Here is a 23,603-nt window from a genome sequence, read left to right as displayed (position 1 = left end):
GAAGCACTCATGATTTACGGGCTTTCTCTGTGGAGCTGCAGAACTTTAATCCACAGCTCATGAAAGGGTGGAAGGGCAGCTTGAAAATTATGCTGAGCTTAATTATACTTAATGTGAATTATTCAAAAGTGCACACAGAGACTAAAAATTTATTTCATACAAAGAAGCTTGACATTTTAATTGGTCTTTCAGAATAGAGACAAAACAATTTCCTCTCCAGAAAATTTACATCTCCCCTATCAGAACCTCAGCCCCATCCAAGCAGAACTTCATTAACAAGATTAATTATCGCACCAGAGTCTGCTTGGTGAGGTATATGGCCCAGGTGAAAAGAGGAATACAAGACAATGACTGACATTTCTAACAGACTGGATTGATTAAAGAAGGGGAAAGAGACACACTAAGCCACCATACCTTGGTCATTAGCCATTTTGTCAGGGTGTTCCACTGTGGGAGGAAAAGAAATATTATTAGATTTTGACGTTCTCAGCCAGAAAGCAGATATTTCAAGCCAACAGTTTGTGGTTAGAAAATTATCATATTAAGGCCAATGACCCATTGAAATAAAATTGATAAGGAATCAAGCTTAATTGAATTCTTTCTACTACATTGTTAGAGAAAAATGAAACCATTTTTATTGTATAAATGTGTTCTTAAAAATGTTATTTTTCACATTTCTCTAAACATAGACTCAGATTAATCATCATACAAATTTAGTTGAAGATACAATAACAGTAAAAATGCATGCCATTACCCAGTGATTATCAATGTTTTAAGTAAGAAAACTATTTGCTTATATTCTCATTTTTTTTTACGAAATGGAACTCAACCGACTCTCACATGAATAGAGTAAAATAATAATGGACTATCACAAATCTGGTTTAATTTAAACAATTTGACAAATTTTTAGACCTTGTGAAGAAGAGTGTTGAATTGTTGACTTCGGTTGTGTTATGAGTAATGTTCATGAAAATGACTTTTTCCCCTTGTTGGTTTATTTTTTATTTTTATTGAGGTAAAACCAGTTAATAACATTATAAAGGTTTCATGTGTACATTCTACTTAGATATCTGCATATTCTGTGGTGGGCTTACCACCGGAAGTCTAGTCTCCATTCATCACTACACACTTGACCCCTGTAACCCGTTGTTTGCCCTCTGCCCACCTGCCTTCCCCTCTGGTCACCACCAGTCTACTGCCTGTATTTATGAGTTTGTTTTTGTTTTAAATTTAAAAACATCTCTGCTTTTTTAAAAGGTGTTTATTTTCTGTTAACCAAATATAAATATACAGGAGGTAAATCTCTGGTATCATTTCTTTTCTAGGAACTGTGGTATGAAATTTTGACGATAGTATCTCTTTGTAAGTCTCCATGTATTAGAATCATTCACCTATCCTTGATTTTCTTTGAGCTTCAAGTTTTCTGGGCATATTTACCTTTCTTCATTGCAGCAAAACTTGACACATAGGCTCCTACACTTGCTGCTTTTCTTATATACCCCTCGGTTACATTCATGCAGAGAAAACCGTAATAGCATTCCATTGAGTAGCAACCTATAACCTAGTCAGTTCTCGAATTCTGTGTAGCAGTTTTACCACAAATCCATCATCATTGTTTGAAAAATAGCTTAAAGTCTTTTAGTGGTCCTTTTCTAAATTAAGGAACATGAATCATCATCCAAAAGAATGCATAAAATCTAAATACTCAAATAATGATGCTGTTAATGAAAGCCTCTTTAAGATGGACAGGGTTTATTAATGTCACATCACAGGTGAACAAATTCCTAAAACAGCAATCATTAACAATTTCTGTTATGTTAAATAATATGTAAACATCTTCTATGAAAAGAGTAAACTAGGAAAGGTGTCTTAATAAAAAGTAGACTTCCAATTTTCAATTACCCTTTGGAAAACAGTATATACAAAAGAGTTTATTACATTAAGATTCTACAAGCTTCGTATAGATTTTTTTAATGTCTTTGTATCTTCTCAAGATTAAACATTTTTTAATTCACCAGGCCATCCAATCTAATTATCTCTAATCGAATCATCACAATTTAATTTTTGTCTTGATTTTCTCTCCCATTTCTCATTGAAGACTAAAGGCTTCTCAAAATACATTTTATTATAGTATCAGGGTGCTGTTGATAAAAGGTGCTTTTGATAGGCAACTGAATTACCTGTGTACTTTATAGACAGAAATAGGATCTTAATGTAGCTTTTAAGGGGAGACACTAAGTTGCAGGAAACACCATTCCCATGTTCCAGGGGGAATGAGGAAGGATATGTCAGGGTCATGTGTGACCACGCACTGTAGGAAGGGTAAATGGCTGGTGGCCAGAATGGACACACTTGAGGAACTAGGACAATCAGTATCCCATATTTAGGGAGAAGAGTTTGGAATAGTATCAAAAAAAGAAAGAAAAGAAAAAGGCAATCTCATCTCCATGTTTTTTGTTTCCCTTTGTCTTTGAAAATATACATGCATGATCTGTAGTCTAAGCAAATTTTTAGCAAGCGACAAATAAACGTTGTTATTGTGGAAAATCTGATCTGCATTCTTATCTTCTAGATTTGTTTTATTGTTAGCAAACCTGAACTGAATATAACTTGATAAACGTTGAATGCCTCAAGGAGGTTATCTATTAAAGAGTGTTTCCTCACAAGGACCAAATATATTCTAATAGTTACTTTTGATTACAGGAAAATAAGGGCTTAAATATCTTGTCATTTGTACCTTGACTTTTTAATGGCTCCATCACTTGTCAACAAAATCATGTATTTTGTCACAGAACACTTTGAAGATGAAAGGTTTTTTTATGTCCTGGTACAGAGCTCTCGGTTCTGTATTTTGGATGAGAGAAATGCACATTTTGGGATGATGAGGAAGGAAGCCCAGGGAATACACCTGACTCTACTGCTCTTTCACGGCTGAAGACTCTGCTTCTTTGCATGTGAGAGATGACTCCATCCCTCCACAGACATTCACATGGGTGCATTGCATGCTTCCTTTCTTGTACTTCAGAGGCTGACCTGAAGAAGCTTACTTTACTGGAAGAAACATCCCATGTGATAGGCAGAGATGAACATGATTTTTATGCATCTTCCACGGGATCGATGGTGTGTAGCTATTGTAATGGGGGTGATTTGGAGAAGGGAGGTAGGTATTTATAAAGCCTATGGGTCACAGAATCAAGTTTAAGAGTGTTTTCATTAACATTTTAAGAAAAGAGTCACATACATCTCCTATACCATGTACATAAGAGTATAATAACTTAATCCATTTAAAATTAAAACTGCGCTTTTTAATTAATCAGTGATTATTGATTGAGTTTCCTGTACCTCTCTGGTTGGTGCCTAAAACCAACAATGACAAAACTCTAGTCTCTAGTAGACAAAGCACAATCTTTGCAAAGACTGGATGTGAAAGAATGAAGCTCCTGGACACCTCCCTCAGGGACATGATGACTATAAAGGACTTCCTTGTTACCCGGGAGACTACCGTGTGTTTTCTCAGCTTCAGGACCAAAGGTAAGCCTTTCTCTGTCAGAGTTACACTCTGACGAACAGTGGCCTTATATCTGGAAGCAGCTTTGGAAAATGAAAATCTTAAATCAGAGAGCAGTAGTGTATTTTATGTCTTTAGTGTAGATTTGCATCATCATGGCTTCAAATCTCTTATGATGGGTAATTTTTTTTACCTTATAACATGTCATTGTGAGATGTCAGATACATGCACGCACAATATCCATTGTTGATAAAGATGGGCAGTATAAATATTTCTAAATAATTCAAAGTGCACTTGAAACATCTGAAACTTAGTCTACTATATATGACCAAGATTTGTTTTAAAGATCTAATTGACTATTAATGAAGCATGACAGACTTGGGGTAGACAGCATTAAACATTTCAGTCAGGATAGTAGATATGATTTTTATATCCTTTATTATGACTTATAACAAATTCCTGACTTTGTTCTTAATTCTGAATATCATTTAATAGATGAGTTTATGGCACTTAGGGTAAATAGTACCAAATAAGATATGGAGTTCATTAAACAATCCACAGGATAATTACCAGCGTGGGCCTGTAAATCCGGTGATAACTCATCATTCTGTTGCTTAATACATTTGGATGCTTTAAGTCATTTTTAAGCACTCTCTGAGATCTCTACTTGGCACATGTTTTGAGCATGAAATTGATTTGGCACTTGTCTGTAGATAAAGACGAAGCATTTGTGAAACATTATCTAGTTACATTTCATGCTCCCACAAAATGAATAACCAGTTTCCTTCTGATTGCTCATTTAGAATGAAATCTGATTTAGACATGAAGTCCTAAAAACCCGGATAGACAAAGATTAGCTCATTTCCTCCTGTTTCCCTCCCAACTCCTACTCCGCTATTAAAGACTGCCATGCAGATTTAGGCTGAATGCTTGTTTGTGGGTTCCTGGCAAACTTTCAGATTAGCTTTTATCAAACCCCATTGTCGAATAGCTCACTCGCCAGAACTCTAAAGTCCGCTATTTCTTAGTCTATGTTTCCTAGGAGAATTGAGAAATAGATTAAATGGTTACCCTAAAACTCTTCTTTAGTATGTCTGACAGCTGGGTGAAAATGGCAGACAACTGTTTGTAATATTTTGGTTGTTTGCCATCATGGACAACAGGGGACCCCCTAAAAAAGAAATTGATTTATAAAAAATGGTGTATTTATTCTTACATGTTTAAACTTTAGTCACCTTCAAAGTACTCCCCATTTGATGCATTATACCTATAAAGACATTTTTTCCATTGCTCAAACAGCTTTTGAACTCATTGATTTTGATGCCTTTTAGTGCTTCTGCTGTGTTTTTTTCACCTCTTCCACATAGGCAAAACCTTTCTCTTTGGGGACTTTTTTCACCTGGGAAAACCAAAAATAGTCATTCTGGGTGAAATTGGGTGAATACGAAGGGTCGACCATGGAGGTCATACTCCTTTTGGTCAAAAACTACTGAACACTCAGTGTAGTGTGGACAGTATGCTCATAAATCACCCATCAGGAAATGGGCAAAATGTTGAGTCTTCCAAAAAAATTTCACTGAAGCTGAATGCAGCCTCTACAACAATGCCAGCTGGTACAATGATACTGATGGATTCATAGAACACTGACCTAGTGGGGGGATTCTGTACAAGGGGCCACACTCCAGAAGATAATTCTGGGTTTTTTGGGTCCCCCCTCATATTACGAAGTTTTCAGCCAAACATAGAGATATAATGTGGTCATAGATTTAAGAGTCAAGAATCCTTCCTTAGAACAAAAGATATCATGCCTTAAATATTGATCTTTAAATATCAGTTATACAACATTAGAATTATTTTAATTATTTTCAATACTGAATAATAGAGGCTCTTGTAACTATTCATCTTCCAGAAAAATAATACTGGACTTAAAAGTAAAAAAAGTTTATGAAGATTATTTTGATGTAGTTTCTATTCCTGGGCTTTAGTATTTTTCTGTATGAACCTGTAACTATCTTTGAATTGAGTACTGATTTTTATTCTTGTAAGCAATTAGATTTTCTTCCAATCATTCTGCAATTTTTTTTATTGTTGCTGACCTTGGTCCTTAAAATGAACACATTCATTTTGTTTGAGGTTTTCTGTCTTGCCATATCAAAATAATCCTCTCATGTATAAGGACAATAGTTCCTGAAAAGGAATATTTGAAATTGGCAAGAGGATGTCATTCACACGTTTCAATGCTGTTTAAATTTTTCTTCCTTTACATAAAATGGCTAAAGGGTTTCATTATATATTGAATGGAACCAATACACATGAAATCAATACACAATTCCAAAAGGATTATAAATAAAAGAGAGTCAAGTTAGAATGTCTGTCTCCTGCTGAAGGCAGAAAATATAGTGATACAATACATCTTTCTTTGACATGTTGGCTCTCAGAATTAGTGGGCTGGGATGGGAGTAAAAGACAGAATACTGGAGTTAAAAAATAATTAAATAAAAATAATTTTAAAAAATTTGAAAAAAGAATTAAATGACACATTTAATTAATTAATTATTCTTTCTTATCTTTCCTAGTTAGATAAGAACACTTAGGATCTATTCTCTTTACAAAAGTTCTATATATTACTCAGAAATGTTAACTGTAGTCATTATGTTTTACATTACATCCTTAGTATTTATTTATTTTATAAATGGAAGCTTGTACTTTTTGACCACCTCCCTCCAATTCACCCTCTCCCCATCCCTGCCTCTTATAACCAAACCTCTCCTCTCCTTTTCTGTGAGTCTGGCATGTTTTTAGTTGTTTGCTTGCCTGTTTTTAGATTACACATACAAGCAAAATTATAAAGTATTTGTTTTTCCCTGTCTGAATTATTTCACTTAACATAATGATCAAGATCTATCCATGTTTCACAAATGGTAGAAATTCTTAGTGTGACAGTTGAATAATATTTCATTGTGTATATATACAACAGTTTCTCTATCCAATAATCTACTGATGGACACTAGGTTGTTTCCTTGTCTTGGCTATTTTAAATAATGCAGTTATGACCATGTGGTATAGATAACTATATCCACTTAGTGTTTTCATTTTCTTTGGATGTATTTGCAGAAGTTGAACTGCTGGATGGACCACATAGTAGCTCCATTTTTAATTTTGGGGGAACCCCCATACCGTTTTCCACAGTGGCTGTGCAAATCTACAATCCCACCAACAGAGTTCAGGGCTCCCTTTTCCCTGCGTTCATGCCAGCATTTGACATCTCTTGTCCTTCGGATAATGGCTATTTTAACAGGTGCAAGGTAATAACTCACTGTGGTTTTAATGTGCATTTTAATTTATTTTGAATGTCCACTATAGTCATATTGGCAGCAGAAACAGTCTACAGCAATTCCTGACATAGACTCCAAAACTATTCTGTAACCATCCCACAGAAAAGAAAGGCAATATAGTAGAACATGATTCAAACCTTTCAGAGTCCTGAAGAGGATGGGATCGGAGAGGGGCCCCACTCCTTTCACGTTTCGTGCTTGAATTCGAAAGTAATACATAGTGTCCAGGTTGAGATCCATAATTTGATGAGTAAGCCGATCACCACTGATTGTTTCCATAATCCAGTCATCAATTGGTATGTTCTTGTCCAAGGTATAAAACAAGATGTAAGCTGCATAAACAGAAGAATGAAAATTCTGTCAGCGTCCTGACAGCTGGCTGCACTTCTGCTTCCACACACCCATGTTTCCCGAATGTGCTTTGCCGTCATTATTACATATCCCCAATCTATAAACTACAGTATTTGGCTTGGCAAGTAATTATTTTTTCCTTATTGCAAGGATTAAATAAATAATGGCTTCAGCAAACAGAATCGGAAAATGGAATAAGCCACTGGAAATAAAAACATGTCACATTTAAAAATGTGCAGTTTCTGCTGCCTATAAATTCTGACCATTGGTTTATTCTAAAATGCAAAACACAGATAATAAGTCTGTTTAACTTTTACTGTGTTTCAATAATGACAGTAAGTAATGTTTATTTTGGCTTATGCTTAAATAATAACAGCACACTGAGAAGTACAAAATACCATGAATGTTGAAAGTGTTATCAAAATAAATGATCATGTACAATTGCTATATTAACTCTGGGAGGCTGGCAAGGGCACTGTCTCCTTTCACAGATGGTAAAACTGAGGGTGACCAAGCTAGGTGGTAAAAAGGCTAGGATATCTTCTACTGTTATGCTAAAAATCCAACACTATTTCCCCTGGTCCATCCCACCTATGGAGAACCTAAAGCTCTTTCTGGATAATTGTAGGTTATTTAGTTAATATCTCAAGTGCTAATAATTTATCATTTGATAGTATCATTTACCCTCTGTCTCAGAGGATGTTACTTGAATACTAGTAGGTTACTCAGTGGTGACAGTTTAATGCACACCCAAATAAATCCAGTTACCCCTGTAAATATTCATATTCTAGTGTTATGTTTAGCCAGTATGTAAGCTAGATTTTATGTAAAAGCATTATTCACAATTTTATATCACACTATCAGATGAAACTGTCAAGAGCTCATCGCAGGTGTCTTTGCTGTGTGAACAGTGCCAGCCTCTGTTTCTGCCAAGATTTTGCACTGATCTCTGCACCAGATAGGCCAACAGTGCCCCTAGTTCTATTCTCAACAGCAAATATGTTCCTCATGAATCATGTTTTAAAAGCAGTTGTCTTTCTTTGATTCACCTATTCCCTCCTTGTGAGTCCTGCTTGTCCTATTTGTACTGGGGACCCACACTTAGGCCTTTCAATGGTTATGTCACAGGTTCCCCGATCCAGCTCCAGTTCCCTCCCAGGATAACCAGGTGCACTCCCTGCATGAGAACACAGACGCTCACTCCAGGAAGACTGCAGTGTAGTCTCCCTATGACGCTTATCCCCACCCACCTTGCTCTTTTTATTTAATCCTCACTCAAGGATATGCTTATTGTTTTCAGAGAGGGAGGAAAGGAGAGAGGAGAGAAACATTGATCAGTTGTCCCCTGTACATTCCCCAATGGAAGAGGGGGAATGAACCCATAACCCAGGTAGGTAGGTGTCCTGACTGGGACCTGAACTGGCAATCTTTTGGTGTATGGGATGACACCCAAACAACTGAGCCATTGGGCCAAGCCCCGCCATTTCTTATTGTTCACTCTTCCTACCCACCCACTAGGTCTAGGGTCTAGTTCAAGCTACATTTAACATATAAAATCTTTCTTTACAGTCAGAATTTCTTCCTGTAGACTAGGCAATACACTCGGTAAAGTATAAGAACATTTATATAATTTTTAATCATTCGCCGCTTAATGCCACTGTGACTTAAAGAATTCTGCTTGGGTTTGGAGGATGTATTCTAGACAATTAACGGACTCTTTTCCCCTTGGGATTCTGTATGATTAACCAATGTTGCAAACTCAAAAATCCAGAAGTCCATGTCTCCTCAATTCAGATCAATGATGAAAACTTGTATCTCTTTTGCTTTAGCTTTCACCTTTTCCTAAGTTTTGTGTTTCTCAAATCTACCTCATTATAAGAATTGCCTGGTGACTGGCTACAAGTTACAAAACACAGATCTCAAGAAAGGACATTCTTACTTAACAGTTGTGGCAGACAGTCTTTGATAGCCCTCAGTTACCCCCATCTTCAGTCCCACTTTTATGTCCTGCTTTCTGTCTGAGTGCAGACAGGATGTATTCATGCTTTTTTCAAAAAAATTATATTTTATTGATTATGCTATTATCATTGTTCTGATTTTCTCCCATTTGCTCCCCCCTCCACCTAGCATCTTCACTCCGTCAGGCAATTCCCATACCATTGTTCATGTCCATGGGTCATGCATATAAGTTCTTTGGCTACTCTATTTCCTTTCCTGTACTTTACATCCCAATAGCTCTTCTTTAACTACTTATTTACACTTCTTTTTTTAAATATTACTTTTTAAAAGATTTTATTTATTTATCTTTAGAGGGGAAGGGAAGGAGAGAAGGAGAGAAATATCAATGTATGGTTGCCTCTCATGAGTCCCCTGCTGGGAACTGGCCTGCAACCCAGGCATGTGCCCTGACTGGGAATCAAACCTCGATCATGTGGTTCACTCAATCCACTGAGCTACACTAGCCAGGGATTATTTACACTTCTTAATCCCCTAACCTCTCACCCACTCTCCCACACTCCCCTCCCTGCTGGCAACCATGAAAATGTTCTCCATATCCATGAGTCCGTCTGTTCTTGTTTGCTAGTTTGTTTTTTAGATTCAATTGTTGATAGATATGTATTTTTGTCCTCTTATTGTTCATAGTTTTGATCTTTTTCTTAAACAAGTTCCTTTAACATTTCATATAACAATGGTTTGGTGATGATGAACTTCTTTAGTTTTTTTCTTATTTGGGAAGCTCTTCATCTGCCTTTTGATTCTAAATAATAGCTTTGCTAGATAGAGTAATCTTGGCTGTCAGTGCTTATTTTTCATGACTTTGAACATTTTTTTGTCATTCCCTTCTAGCCTGCAGAGTTTCTTTTGAGAAATCAGCTTAGAGTCTTATGGGAACTCCCTTGTATGTAACTAACCTCTTTTTTCTTGCTGCTTTTAAGATTCTCTTTAACCTTTGGCATTTTAATTATGATGTGTCCTAGAGTGATCCTCTTTGCATTCATCTTGTTTGAGACTCCCTGTGCTTCCTGAACTCATATGTCTATTTCCTTCATCAAATTAGGGAAGTTTTCTTTCATTATTTTTTCAAACAGGTTTCCAATTTCTTGCTCTTTCTCTTCTCCTTCTGGAACCCCTATGATCAAATGTTAGACTTCTGGAAGTTGTCCCAGGGGCTGCTTACTATCCTCATTTTTTTTTTGGATTCTTTTTTCTTCTTGTTCTGATTGGCTGTTTTTTTTCTGCCTTATGTTCCAAATCATTGATATGAATCTCAGTTTCATCCACTCTACTGCTGTTTTCCTGTAAATTGCTCTTTATTCCCATTAGTGTATCCTTCATTTCTGATGGATCTTTTTTATACTGTTGAAGTTTTCACTAAGTTCCTTGAGCAACCTTATAACCAGTATCTTGAGCTCTATATTGAATAGATTGGTTATCTCCGTTTCATTTAGCTCTTTTTCTGGAGTTTTGATCTGTTCTTTCATTTGGGTCATGTTTCTTTGTCTTCTCATTCTGGTAGCCTTCCTGTATTTGTTTTTGTGTATTAGGTAGATCCATATCAACTACATGTTTTGGTAGTGTGGGCTAATATAGTATTTGTCTTGTAGAGTCCAGTGGCACCATCTCCCCCATTACTCAATCTGGGTACTCAAGGTATACCTTTTATATGGTTTCAGTATACCCTTCTCCTGGAGTTGAGCCCTGGTTCCTGTTGGCAGATGGATGGGAGGGATTTACCCAGGCCAGTCAGCTGCAAGGATTGGCTATGACCACTTATCACCATATTTTCCCTCTGTGGAGGATCAGCTGTGCAGGGGCAGGGTAGTGGTGCTCTGAAGTGGGCTGTAGTTGTTCACTGTTTGTAAAGGCTCTGGGATTTCACAGGAGGTGCAGGCCAAGGTAAGACCACACCAGTGTTCTGCCTGGGGCCACTCTCATGAGCTATAAAACAATCTGAGATGGCTGCTACTTGTGCTGGCCTTGGATATTCCAGAAGAAGCTAAGCTGTGAATCGAGGCTAGCTACTTCTAGTCCTGCTCCTGGGATTCACTGGGGCCAGCTGTTGCTTGTTTGAGAGGATTTAGGAAGATGTGAGGCATGCCCCAAGATAGCTATTCATATGGAAAAATAGCTTGGGTGGGCCCATAATTTGGGTGGGGTGGAGTTTCTAGGGATCTCAAGATAGGTCAAACTATGTTATCCAGATTGATGGAGTCTCAGATATGGTGCTACTTTGCTGCCTCTGTCTGGAAAGCATTTAGAAAAAGGACACTGCTTGCCTTAATGCCAAGCACCTCATTTTCCCCAGTATACCACTGGTGCCCTTCAACCTGTCACCCATGCCCTGGAGCTCAGAGGGAGTGAATCTGAGTAGGTGAGTCTCTGTGTGGGTTCTTTAAGAAAAACTGCTTGGGGATCCAGCAGGTACTTACACTGACTGAATTCCTGCTGGCTTTTGCAGCCAGAAGTTGTGGGGACTTATCTTCTTGGCATTGGAACTCTGGGTTAGGGGGCCTGGTGTGGGGCTGGGACTCCTTGCTATCCCCAAGATAGCCCTCCCTATTTTTTATCCACTGCATGTGGGTGAGGGACCAGCCCATTCTGCACCTGTGCCCCGCTTACCAATCTGGATGGATATGGTTTCTTCAATTCCATAGTTGTCAGGCTTCCATTGAACTTGATTTCTGATGATTATGAGTGGTGGTTGTTCTATATTGTAGTTGAAATTTTTATGTGGTTGTGCAAAGAGGTGAACCATCTGCCTGTGCCACCATCTTGACCAGAAGTCTCAAGTCTTACTTTATTTATTTTTTTAATTAATTTTATTTAGTTATTTTTCAAGTACAGTTTTTTTGTCTATTTTTCCCCTCCCAGCCTCCCCCGCCCCTTGTCTTACTTGACCAATAGGGCACAGAAAATGTGATGAACTATTATTTCCATGATTATTTTTCATAAAATTATAACTTCTATCTTGCTATCAGACTCTATACACTCCTTTATTGGTTTTGATGAAATAAGCTGCCAGATGAAGAGGACCATACAGCAAGGAACTGAGTATGAGCTCCAATCAACAGCCAGTAAGAAACTGAGTCCCACCAACAACCACATAAACTTGGACACAGATTTCCCCAGTCAAGCTTCAGATGAGACATTTGTCTAGTCTAAAACCATAAGTGCTGTATTGTAAGAGACCCTGAAGCAGAGTACTCGGCTAAGCTGTGCCTGTTTTCCTGACTAACAGAAATAATGAGAGAGTGAATGTGTGTTGTTTTAGCTGCTAAGTTTGGAGTGATATTGTAGCATACCAATAGATACTACAATAGTTAACTACAACCCCTGTAATCCACACCCCAGATGATCTCTGTGTTTAAGCAAGGTTAGGAGCCACTGTTTAGTTGATAGGTGAAATTTGTATATATTTTGGGCATTTGTTGAGATGTTAATGCTACAAATATGAATGTCCTAAGATGCAGAGAGCTTAGGGGAAGACAAAAGGCCAAGATAAAGAATTCTGCAAAACATATGAAGGTTGTATGACTGCTTTCTCTGGTTAATATTAAAACTGGGAGACTATAATTCAAGAAGGATTGTGAAGTATCACTGGATAAAATAGTCGTCTGACCCATGGGTTTACATTCATATATAACTGAGCCCTTGTGATCAACATTAATAAAATCTCCTAATATTCTTTGAACCAGACCAGTCTCCAGTCTTGTCCCCAAATAGGAGACTGTGGTATTTGTAATTTTTATTTATTTTTTATCATGTGTATGTTATATTTCTTCAAGAGAATAAAACATTTCTTTATTTCAGGAGCCATATCTTATATTACATTTTATTCTTCAAAAAAATTCCTGATAAAATTGTCTTCACATAATAGGTATTCAAACTCACTTATTGAATGAAATGCCCTAGCCAGAAAGCATAAATGTTTTACATTCATGACATTTAATTAAATTGTTAAAGTTTTCATGGAATCTTTTAAGTGTATGATGAAGCTGAAAGTTTGAAGAATTGTGTTCCCATCACAGTCAGCTACCATTTTTCCTCATTTTCTTTAATATCAAATGAGAATAAAATATTTGTCTTCACTGTCCTTTTGTTTTCTATATAAAAGCTGTTTAAGCATCTAGATTGGCAATTTTAGAATCAAGTAAGGTTGAAGATACAAATCAGGTTCAGACCATTTCATACTGTATTTGAGCAATTTCCTGATACTGATAGGGAACCTATTTTTTATTCTTTTTTTTTGTGTGTGTGTGAATTTGATAACTGAGATGTGGAATAGAAATTTATTACATCATTCAAAACTACAATTTGCCTTAGATAAAGCATATAATCTCATTTGAGTATGTAAGTTTGGTGTGTTTGGAGGGTATTATGTCCACTTTTATTAAGTCTTACCTTATAGATTTCCATATAACCAAATAGGTTGGAACAATTCATTGGTCTCACTACCTTTTTCTATCTCATATTTCTCTGCGTCCAAGTCTCTGTTTTTCTTCTTTATTTTCTCTTACATTTTTGTACTTTGCTTTTGTCTCTTACCCCCACAGATGGTCATGTAATGAAGTATAAATTCCACCATAGGTTGTAAGACCTGGGATTGCTAACCCATCTGAACACTCCCACAATGGAACAACATTTGTCTAAATACATATAAAATATAACACCATACATCTGTTATTTTGACTCTACATTTACAAATAGGTAGTTGCAATTCTAGAAGCAGAATGTCAGTGTTCAATGCCATCCCTCTTCTCTCTTCTGTCCTCTTCCATATGTCTTGTCATTCATTACTGATTCCCTTCCATGGCTCAGGTAACTGTGATGTTCAAGGAAGATCAAATGACCCCTACCAACAAGGAGCTCAGCTCAGTGAGAGCTTTTCAGTGACAAAACAATTGATTCTAATAATTGTGTTAATAAGTAAGTACATAAGGAAGGAAGAACCCATTTCTTTCTTTCTTTTTGGTCAAAAATAATAGACAATGGATTCAGAAATATCTGACCTCAGGTCACAGCTCTAACATTGACTAGCTGTGTAAGCTTGACCAACTTACTTAACCTAACTTTGTCTCAGTTCTAGCATCTGAAAATAAGTTGCTGTGATAATGCATTTAAGTACTTCATGTTTGTGGGTATTTCTATCAAATTACATTCTACTTGGTAACTATTTAGTAAATGCTACAGCCTTTCTCTCTCCCTTTTCTTTCTTCCTTAAGATTAATAAATCTTAAGAAAGGTGTCATATTTGGAAGAGCTAAAATGTTGATTTCGTGTGAAACAATGGATTTAATAGCAATTCAATCATTATTATGCTCAATAAATATTTATTAATTACCTTTCTTAATATGGACGGAATATTATTATTAGGGAGAAAGCACCAAATAAACTCTGAAATCTGTTCTCATAAAATTTTCAGCCTTATACTATATGTATTTGATTTTCTCTCTTGATTATATGGGGAGGCAATGAAGAAGAAATTGAGAGGGCTAAATTTCCAACTTATGCAACCGGGTGAACTGTAGAGGGTTTTGAAATGAGGGAGTAAAAATATGCAGACAAATATGATTTCATTGTGAGTGCCCAGCTGGGTTTACATTTCTGGATGGTCTTAAAACCTATTATTGAGTACAAAAGTCCATTATTTAGCTGGTTATAGTAGGTGAGAGACATAAAAAAAGAGAGAGTGAGGAAGAAAGACAGTGAGAGGGAAATGAGATACCTATAAGGCAAATGGAAATGTACAATATGAGGTAGTATATATTGTATATTTAGAAATACTTAGCTGGAGATACAGATTTAAGAGACTTAAATTTGTGCCCACTGAAGCCCTGGCTATAATACAGACACTTTTTCAGAGAAAGTTACAAAGAGAATAAAAAGATCTGCATTCTGGGAAGCAACACTGAAGGAGCAGGTGGAAGAAATGTCTGCTAACAAGACTGAGCTACAGACTAGAAATGGGAAGAAAAAAATGGTTAGGTGATTTTATAAAAGTAAAGTGGGAAGAGAATTTGAAGGGAATGAAATTGGAGTAGAGTCATCAAATGTCACAGAAAAGGCAAGTATAATTTTCACCATTAGATAGCAATGAGAAGAAAAAATCTTGGAAGATCCAACTCTTCCCTCCATCTATGTAGGTCTCTGATCTATAATGTTGGGTGACGTGTGTATTTAGATCAATGCTTCACAACTCCAGGTGCATTAAAATCACTTGGAAAATACCATGCTCAATCTCTCCTCAGATAAACTAAAGCATAAATCAATAGAAAATCACTGCTTTGGACCAGCAGAATAGAATACTAATAAGTTGGCACACATAGTGTACTAGCTAAGCATATGATCCTGAGTTTTAAATCCTAGTGTATGGACAGAGTTGACGCCATCTTGAAAAGCTCACTCCATCTCGAAGCTAGTAACCAGTTTAGCTTCTGAAAGGCCAGACCTTTGACCCTCATTCCCTACCTCCCCACTGCTTCTATTCCTTCTGGTGGACTCTGGGATGTGTACAGAGGCTTCTGGATAACCATGAAATTTCAGTTAAGTCTTCCTCTAGGGCAAGGTGCCCTTGAGTTTATCTATCTCTTGGCTCACCCTGGTATGTGTTCTCTTGGTTCTCCCTGATATCCCACACATGGGGAAAAAATGTGGGCATCTGACCATCCTGTTGCCTCCCAGGACCCACTTTTTGTATGTGATTCCCTGTTCAACTCATTAACTGACAAGCTGGACTTGTCCAACTCAATCTGTGGTCTCTTGGCTTCTTTGGTATTTGGGGGCCACCACTTTGTAAACATGGTTTTTTCACTGAACATCTACCAATTGGGCTACTTTGTGGTTATTTGACTTTCAGGAAGGTATTTACCCCAGAGAAGGCCCTTATTTCTTCATTTCAAAATGGAATAATTGGAATACAGGAACACTTATAATTGTAAAGTGCTTAGCAGAATGGCAAGCATATAATAAATGCTTAATTCATTTTGAACCACTTTATTGTGAAAATGTCAGTCCAGATTCTTAAGATGCCAGTTTATGATCAAGGAATTTCATTAGACACTGGCATTATTGGGGTCTTCTTCATCCTCTTTTTCTATTTTTTGTTTAAACTTTTTGAAGTATATATATTTACAAACTGATGATCTGGGTACCAAGCAAAGCACATTAGTAAAGCCTCTTCCTAGAGTGGATTTCAAGTTGGAATATTGATGGCTCATTTGTTTCAGTACTTACTAGGCATCAGAGACTTTTCTAGGCACTTTATTATAACAATTCTACAGAAGAGGTTCTGTTCCTACCTTTATTTTATAGATGAGGAAGTGAGACTCCGAGGTTAAATAACTTGCCTGCCATCTCCCTCAGAAGCTCAGGTTCTCAATTTTTAACCACCCTGTCCCACCGCTGTGTGTGTGCAAGGACTCGGGGAAACAAAGGAGGAGAAAGGTAGGAAGGGAGCACATGGCTCCACGTGGGCTCACATGTGTCTCACACACTGGGCAAGAGTTACATCTTCCTTTAACTTTCCTGAGAAACAGAGTGTAGCAACCCTGGGCCTTCTGCTCAATGGTCTTTTAGTTTGAATATTTTATCAACCTATTTTTTTAAAGTAATTTGATTGAAAGAATCAAAATACGTATGGAATGGAAGTTACCTTGTGGGTAATTAGTGTTTGCTCTCTGTTGAATTGAGTCAAAATATTCCCACTTGAAAATCACAACTTGGTCTTTATAAATGAGCTATAAGCTTTAAAGGTAAAAAGTACTGCCTCCCATACTTTTACCACATCATTATTAGAAATTAAAGTTTTAGTTGTGGGAAGTATTATATAACTCCACATAAAATATGTGGAACAAGGTCTCATATGTACACTGTAATTTTAGCAAACTAAATTTTTGCTTAGATCAATTTGCATTTTTCCATTTATTTTCTCTTGAAAAGCAAAATAAAAATTTATTTCAATTGAAAACACATTCAACTGTTTGCATTGACTACTTGATGAGATTTATTTAAATAAGGGTAGAAAATTGGGTAGTATATGCCTTATTTTATCCTTTAAGAAAAAATATATTCCCCCCTAAAACTTGTGTTGATATAGAAAACTTCTATTGTTTTTTGAACTTATTATCTGTTGAATTAGCATATGTTTATAAATAAGTTTGTAAGATAACAAAATAGTCATCATACACAACCAATCAAAACCTATAAAGGTGCTGAAATAGAACCAATGAAAATAGACCATAACACTAAGGGGGAAATAAGAAGAAAATTAGAATGAGTCAGTCTCAATTTTAAAAAGCCTGGCAGAGTGACAGCTGAGCACATAAGATTTGGGGAAGATCTTATGTTCCTCTTCTTTCCCTCTCTTTGTCAGCTCAAATGAAAATTCTGTTAGCTATTGCACTAAGAGCAATTTCCTAGAGAAAACAAGTCTTCAACTTATATTTGCACCACATTTGGAACTTTCACATTCTCTTTTCATTTTGTAAAATACAGAAAGTAACTCACATAAAGCACAAATGTCATTTGAGCTACAATTTCCATGCTTATCTCTGCATCACAGAATGACTGAATTACTTTGCTAATTTATAATAGTGCTAGCCACCTCTTGTAAGCCAAAAAGAAAACGAAAAAGAGTGACTCTTACATGTGCCTAACCCACTGGTTCAAGCTAATTAGACTGTAATATGCACATCTTTAGTTATACAATATTTTCATAATAATCATATGCTATGGAGATGTCTATTAAAAAACTGAAGTGATCATTTAAATGCAGAATCCATAATAGAACTCCATTATATTTTTCATACTAAATTAACATTACAGGCTTCTAATGGATGCCTTAATTAGGCATTGATATTATCAGCAATATTTGGCAAAATAAAATCTGTCACTGTGAAATAGTCATTAAGTTCAATTTCTGTCAGTCAGTATTAAGTGTTTTCTGAACCTTAGCATTTAAGTAAGAAGCTAAAAGCCAAGTGAGAAACTAAAAACCTGCCCAGACAAATCTTCTTTGTATGGGCCATACAGAAATACATGGTCATTAGGTGTCTTTATTGTTTTATAATTGCCAAACATGGGCTCCTTTTTAGTCATATGTGCTCACAGGCATTCCATTAGAGGGATGTCCTCATGGCCTCGAACAAAAAGCAAACGGTCTATACTAACTGAAGGACACATCTTTCAGGAGGCCACTCAAGTCAAATGTGCACGTGTGCCCATCAGAAGAATTCTTCAGTCAGTGCCGACAGTGTGGGCAAGAAGAGACCATTAGGAAGGGTCAGGGAGTCCGCTAAGATGCTGAGACAGAAAACTAACACACCAAAGGCATGAGCAGTGCCCTCGTGGTTAGCAGTCACAGGCCAAGTGGGGCAACACTCAAAATAAAGCTGAGGTACTTACCAGTAATTTTCCCGTTGGCTTCCAAGGGAGGCTGCCAGCTCACGATGACTGTGCGAGGTTTCCCTTCCCGAGTAATGACTGTCAGATCCTTGGGAGCAGAGGTCGGGGCTGTGAGATGAAAGGGAGACAGGGCCTTGTCATTGCTTGTGAAAGAGAACAGACATTTATGGGACTCCTAATCATGATGTTGACACTCGGAATCTATCATGCAGTATATCATGCTTATTTCACCCTTTACAATTTATCTCAAGCACTTGAATTAAATAAGCATACAAACAACACAGACGTTTCTGTTTTTTAAAGGAAATTAAATGACGTCCAAAGGAGTGAACATGGAGGGAGGAGAATATGCATGATTACGAAGGAAAAAAGTGTAGCTGGTATTTTCCAGTGAGCGCCACACTGAAAAGCTGAGAAGCCTAATAGAGCAAACAAAGGTACACACACCTCGTGAGATGGATGGCTACATGTTTCCATCAGATAGAATTGTGTTATGCTCTGGATGATTTATAATTGAAAATGTCACTTAGTTCTGTATTCCCTTAAAAGCCACAAAGAATAAATTCAAACATAGTTCAAGCCTTTTGTTTAGGTAACACACCAGTTATTTCCTAACAAGAAGACAGAGAAATATTTGCAAATAGAGGAGGCAAGGAATTTACGAGGGTCTGAGTATCAACCTGGCAGGAAGTTAGATGGTGGAAAAGCCCGCCTTTCTTAGAGCTTTTCCCACATGTTGCTGAAGGGGAGCAGCATTTGTCACCCCAAAACATGCCTTTTTGGTATAAGGACTATTTTAGGCTGATGTAACCACATAGAAACTTCATTTCTTTAACATAACTATTTCTCCTTTCTTTCTTTTGACTCAAACTGGCCCCACCCAGCACCCTGACCCACCTGCCTCCTTATCCCTTCCAGGACTACTCCCTTAATCATGCAGCCCTCAGGACAATGAGGTTCTGAGCAGCATCAGATAATTTCAGGAGCAAAGTTTCGGGTCTGCTGACCACAGAGACAGAGTTTCAGTCAAACTAGAGATGACGTCTAAGCCTCAGTTGTGTTTCAGCTCCAGGCCCAGAGAAGCAGCAGAACCCGATGAAGTGACTTCCTGGCTGACATCAGGATCAGACACACTGATCAAGCAGTCTCTCCCCTGGTGCCAAGCAATCAGTAGTGACCATGACCCTAAAAAGCCACACCTGGAAAGCCATGAACGTTGGTGAACAGATTCTGGTATTGAAAGCAAGAGCTCAAATGTGTAGAAATATCATATGACATGCACACTATTTCCTCATATTTGGAAAAGAATATGGTCCTAACTTCTTCAATTATCCCTACTAAACCAAACAGAATATCTCTGTTCTGCCTCTCTCCGATCTCATGCCTTGATTGATCTTTTAGAAATTCTTCTTCGATTACCCATCCTCTTTGGATTAAATCTAAATATGTAACAATAAGTAATAAACATCAGGTCCTGCAGGACTTACGTCTTACTTTCTTTTCAGTATCACTTCCCCTTGTTGTCTGTAAATACTATGCCCCTGTCACTCTGAACCACTCTAAGGGTCTCTGGACTGGATGGCATCTTTCTGATACTTGATTGCACATTTTTGCACACACTGTCCCCTTCCTTTGGAAGGCTCTTGAATGGGTACCTGATATCCACCCAGGACATAGCTCAATTATTATTTCTTTTGTGAACCCTCCCTTTACTTCTCCATACAGAATTTATACCTGGATAAATTTGCTCTGATTTCAACTTGCCCAAAATTCTGTAATTATATTTCTTGTGTTACTTCAGGCTCTACAAATATTTTTCCTCCTCTACTAGATGATAATTCTCTCAAAGATATTGGTTGTATTCTCTTTACTTTTTATACCAAGTCTCTTTGTCAGGACCTGATGATTATAAATGAACATTATTGGAAACTCGCGATTAAATATCTCAGTTGACTAGACAAGCATTGCCCTGTGGTTTGCCTGGTTCTCATTTCCTCCTGTGCTTGATTTTTTGAGTGCAAGAATAAAAGGAAATATTCAAGATTTAGAAGATTTCCAGCCATGGAAATCCTGATGGACATTTGTACTTGGACCGTCCAACATTTCTTCCCTTCTTCCTTCATTTGGAGAAGCACTCGGCTCTTTTCTTTGGAGAACCAGCTCTGCTCTGTGTACTGTGCACTTCAGGGCCTTCATTCACTCTTTCTTTAGCTGTGGGACTCTCTCTCTCTCTCTGGGAAACTGAATGTTAATTCAAGAAGAAAAACACCAAGTCAAACCACTGTGATGGCAACACCTTGAATGATGGTTCAATAGTTCTTCCTCTCTAGAAGCTTGGGAGCACCTTGGGTTTCTGTCCCTTCCCAACACCCATTATTTCAGGTGCCCTTGCAGTCATTTTTATTTTACTTAAACTAAGTAGAGTAAAATTAAGCATTCATCACCTGGGCAGAATGAAATGTTTTGTTTCAAGAATCTGCCTGCCACCCTTGTCTTTATTGTGAGCAATTTCAGCACAAGCACCTGGCAGTGCAGCCCCTCCAGTCTTTATGTTATTGCAGGATTAGAAGAAAACCCTAAAGTCATTTCATTCACTTCATTTCCTTCTCACATTATAAAACCAGCAGACACTTGTGAATTACTTCTTGCTTCTCATCATCACCCAGAGATCTCATCCACATGCTATTTACACCTTTGTCCAGATCATTATCTGTTTTGACAATCACCCTTCTTCCTACCCACATTTGTAAAAGTTAATATCTTTTTGTCAGCAATGGGTCTCACCATCGGTGTCCCTACAAGGTCAGGCAGTTGATGAGAAATCAATAGGGTACATTTATCAAGTCAGATGTTGGTGTGCATTTTATGCTTACGAAAGATAAAAGTGAATGAATTTGTGTCCTTTGAGAGGAAATTACTTCTCATTCTCATTCACTCAGGGAAGACCAGATGTCTTAGTGGTTTATATTTAACTCTGTCTCATTTTAAGTAAAAAGAAGGGGCAGAGTTTTCATTCTCCCCATAAAACATAACTCATTCAGCTTGTCCTAGTCTCCAAAAGGAGATGTGAACATTGGCATTCAGAGCAGAGTTGTAGGAGAAGGAATTAATATATGTAAACATATAAAAGAGAAACAAAGGATGTTGAAATTAAATCAGATGAACTAAAAAATTTCTTATAGAAAAAAAGTCTTCACAAAAATCTAAAAGTACAGTGAGTCTATGATTTATCGTGGCAGCCAAAAATTGAAATTAGAACTGCAAACCCATGGGAGAAGTAGAAAGATAAATTCAATTTACCCAGAGAAGAGTTTTATCATCATATTTTTAAAAATTGTATGCTATAGTACCACACAACCAATCAAAAAGCATGGTAAGCCCTGTATTCTTCTGATGTTGGATCCCTGTAAACTATGAACGCCAAGTACCCTGCATGTCTGTTAGGGTTATAAAGTCAACATCTATGATCCATAGTAAAAGTGACTGGTAAAATTTACAGTGAATTGCTTTTACCCTAGATTTGAACTAGTTCAAATTGCATGAAGGTTTTCCATTGTGTTCTCTTATTTCTAAAGAGTGAACGTGACCACCCAGAAATGGTCTCCCCTGTCTAGCTGCGGCTATTTAGGGTAAGAATACATGAGACTACTGTTATAATGCAATGTTTTATTTTTTATCTAATTTCTTTCCAAAAAGATAAATACCTACCATGACTATTGATCAATGACACAAATGCTTGGGACACAGAGAGTTCAATGCACAGATTTCGACCTTTATATAAACACCTTAAAAGAATTTCTGTTCAAATCCCCTGAGTTAATGCCCAGATTAAAACCAGATTACTTAATCCATTAGGGATTCAATTTCTCCTTTTCTACAACAGAGAGGATGATATTAGATATAAAAGTGCTATGAACTGTAAAGTATGATATTTTATATAAGATAAGGTATAATTTAGGCATCAAAATGCACTATGTTCCAATTTCCACAGAACCTGGGCAACACCATTGCCAAATATCAGAAGCAGAGATTTTGAAGCCAGCTTTTTTCACATACCTGCTTCATACGTGGTGGCATGTGCAGTCATGCTCCATGTGCTTGACCTTCTGTTTTTTGTTACCATGACCGAGAACTCATACATGGTGTTTGGTTTGAGGCCTGTTGCTGTGTAACTCAGAGCTGTTGTGTCTTCTGACTATACCAGTGGGAAATAAGCAGAGAAAACAATGAACTCTATCAACTTGGTAAATCAAGACATAAAAAGATTATCAAATAAGACAAAAAAAGAGTCTAGAGAGCTTGGACACAGCGCTGATTTTACTTCCTTTCTGTCAACTGGTTTACACTGGCTGATGGTACATCCAAAACATCATCAACAAACTCAGGTATTACACTTTATAAAGGGACAGCTAGCTGATACATTTTACAAGTGAGGCAGTAACCATGGTGACAAGACCAATTCTGTTTCCTTTGGTCAATTCCACATCTTTAAGTTTCTCTGCATTGACTTTAACTTCAATTTACTTGTAATCATCAAAATTTTTTCAGTTTTCAATATTATGCATGTTACACAGATCATTATGATTATTTTCCACTGGTAATAAAATTAAATTTTTAGAATTCTGCTTATGATTTTTCCAAAAAAGCTTTATGGTACAAAGTTTTGATGATTCAAGAACCTGTGTGGCTATTATACAGAAAATGACAAAAGCAATGTAGCGTCATGTGATTTTCTTCTTTTGTGCACACGTCACATGAAACACACATTTCGGTGTGATCACCAAAGTTACCACCAAGAAGGGCACGGCAAATTGAATAGATATTAAAACATTACATGAGTGTTAACATTATTTGTCTTCTGAATCCATTTTTTTTGTCTTTTAAACAACAGATTAAAGGTGTTCTAATCAAAAGTAAATTATCTGTCTTTATTGCTTCCTCAAAAAATCAAAATGGTAATGAAGAATAAGAATGGTTAATCTGCTGGGTTAATTCATATTTTCCAT

At 37.0% G+C, this 23,603-nt stretch overlaps 1 protein-coding gene across 1 annotated transcript in view; it reads right to left on the bottom strand.

Annotated features, from left to right (window-relative positions):
• The window catches only part of DCC (DCC netrin 1 receptor), a 687,608-nt gene that overhangs the window by 84,669 nt on the left and 579,336 nt on the right, over window positions 1-23,603 (bottom strand). Inside the window, exons 24-27 of the mRNA XM_053664328.1 lie at window positions 22,654-22,792; window positions 18,598-18,705; window positions 6,981-7,175; window positions 415-447 (exon numbers count right to left, since the gene is read on the bottom strand). Of these exons, the coding sequence (XP_053520303.1) occupies window positions 415-447; window positions 6,981-7,175; window positions 18,598-18,705; window positions 22,654-22,792 (475 nt within the window). The remainder of the gene's footprint in view (window positions 1-414; window positions 448-6,980; window positions 7,176-18,597; window positions 18,706-22,653; window positions 22,793-23,603) is intronic.

The sequence above is a fragment of the Artibeus jamaicensis genome, unplaced genomic scaffold (genome assembly GCF_021234435.1).
Source record: "Artibeus jamaicensis isolate MK-2021 breed Jamaican fruit bat unplaced genomic scaffold, CSHL_Jam_final contig_354, whole genome shotgun sequence".
NCBI lineage: Eukaryota > Metazoa > Chordata > Mammalia > Chiroptera > Phyllostomidae > Artibeus > Artibeus jamaicensis.
This window is presented reverse-complemented; position numbering and strand designations above follow the sequence as displayed.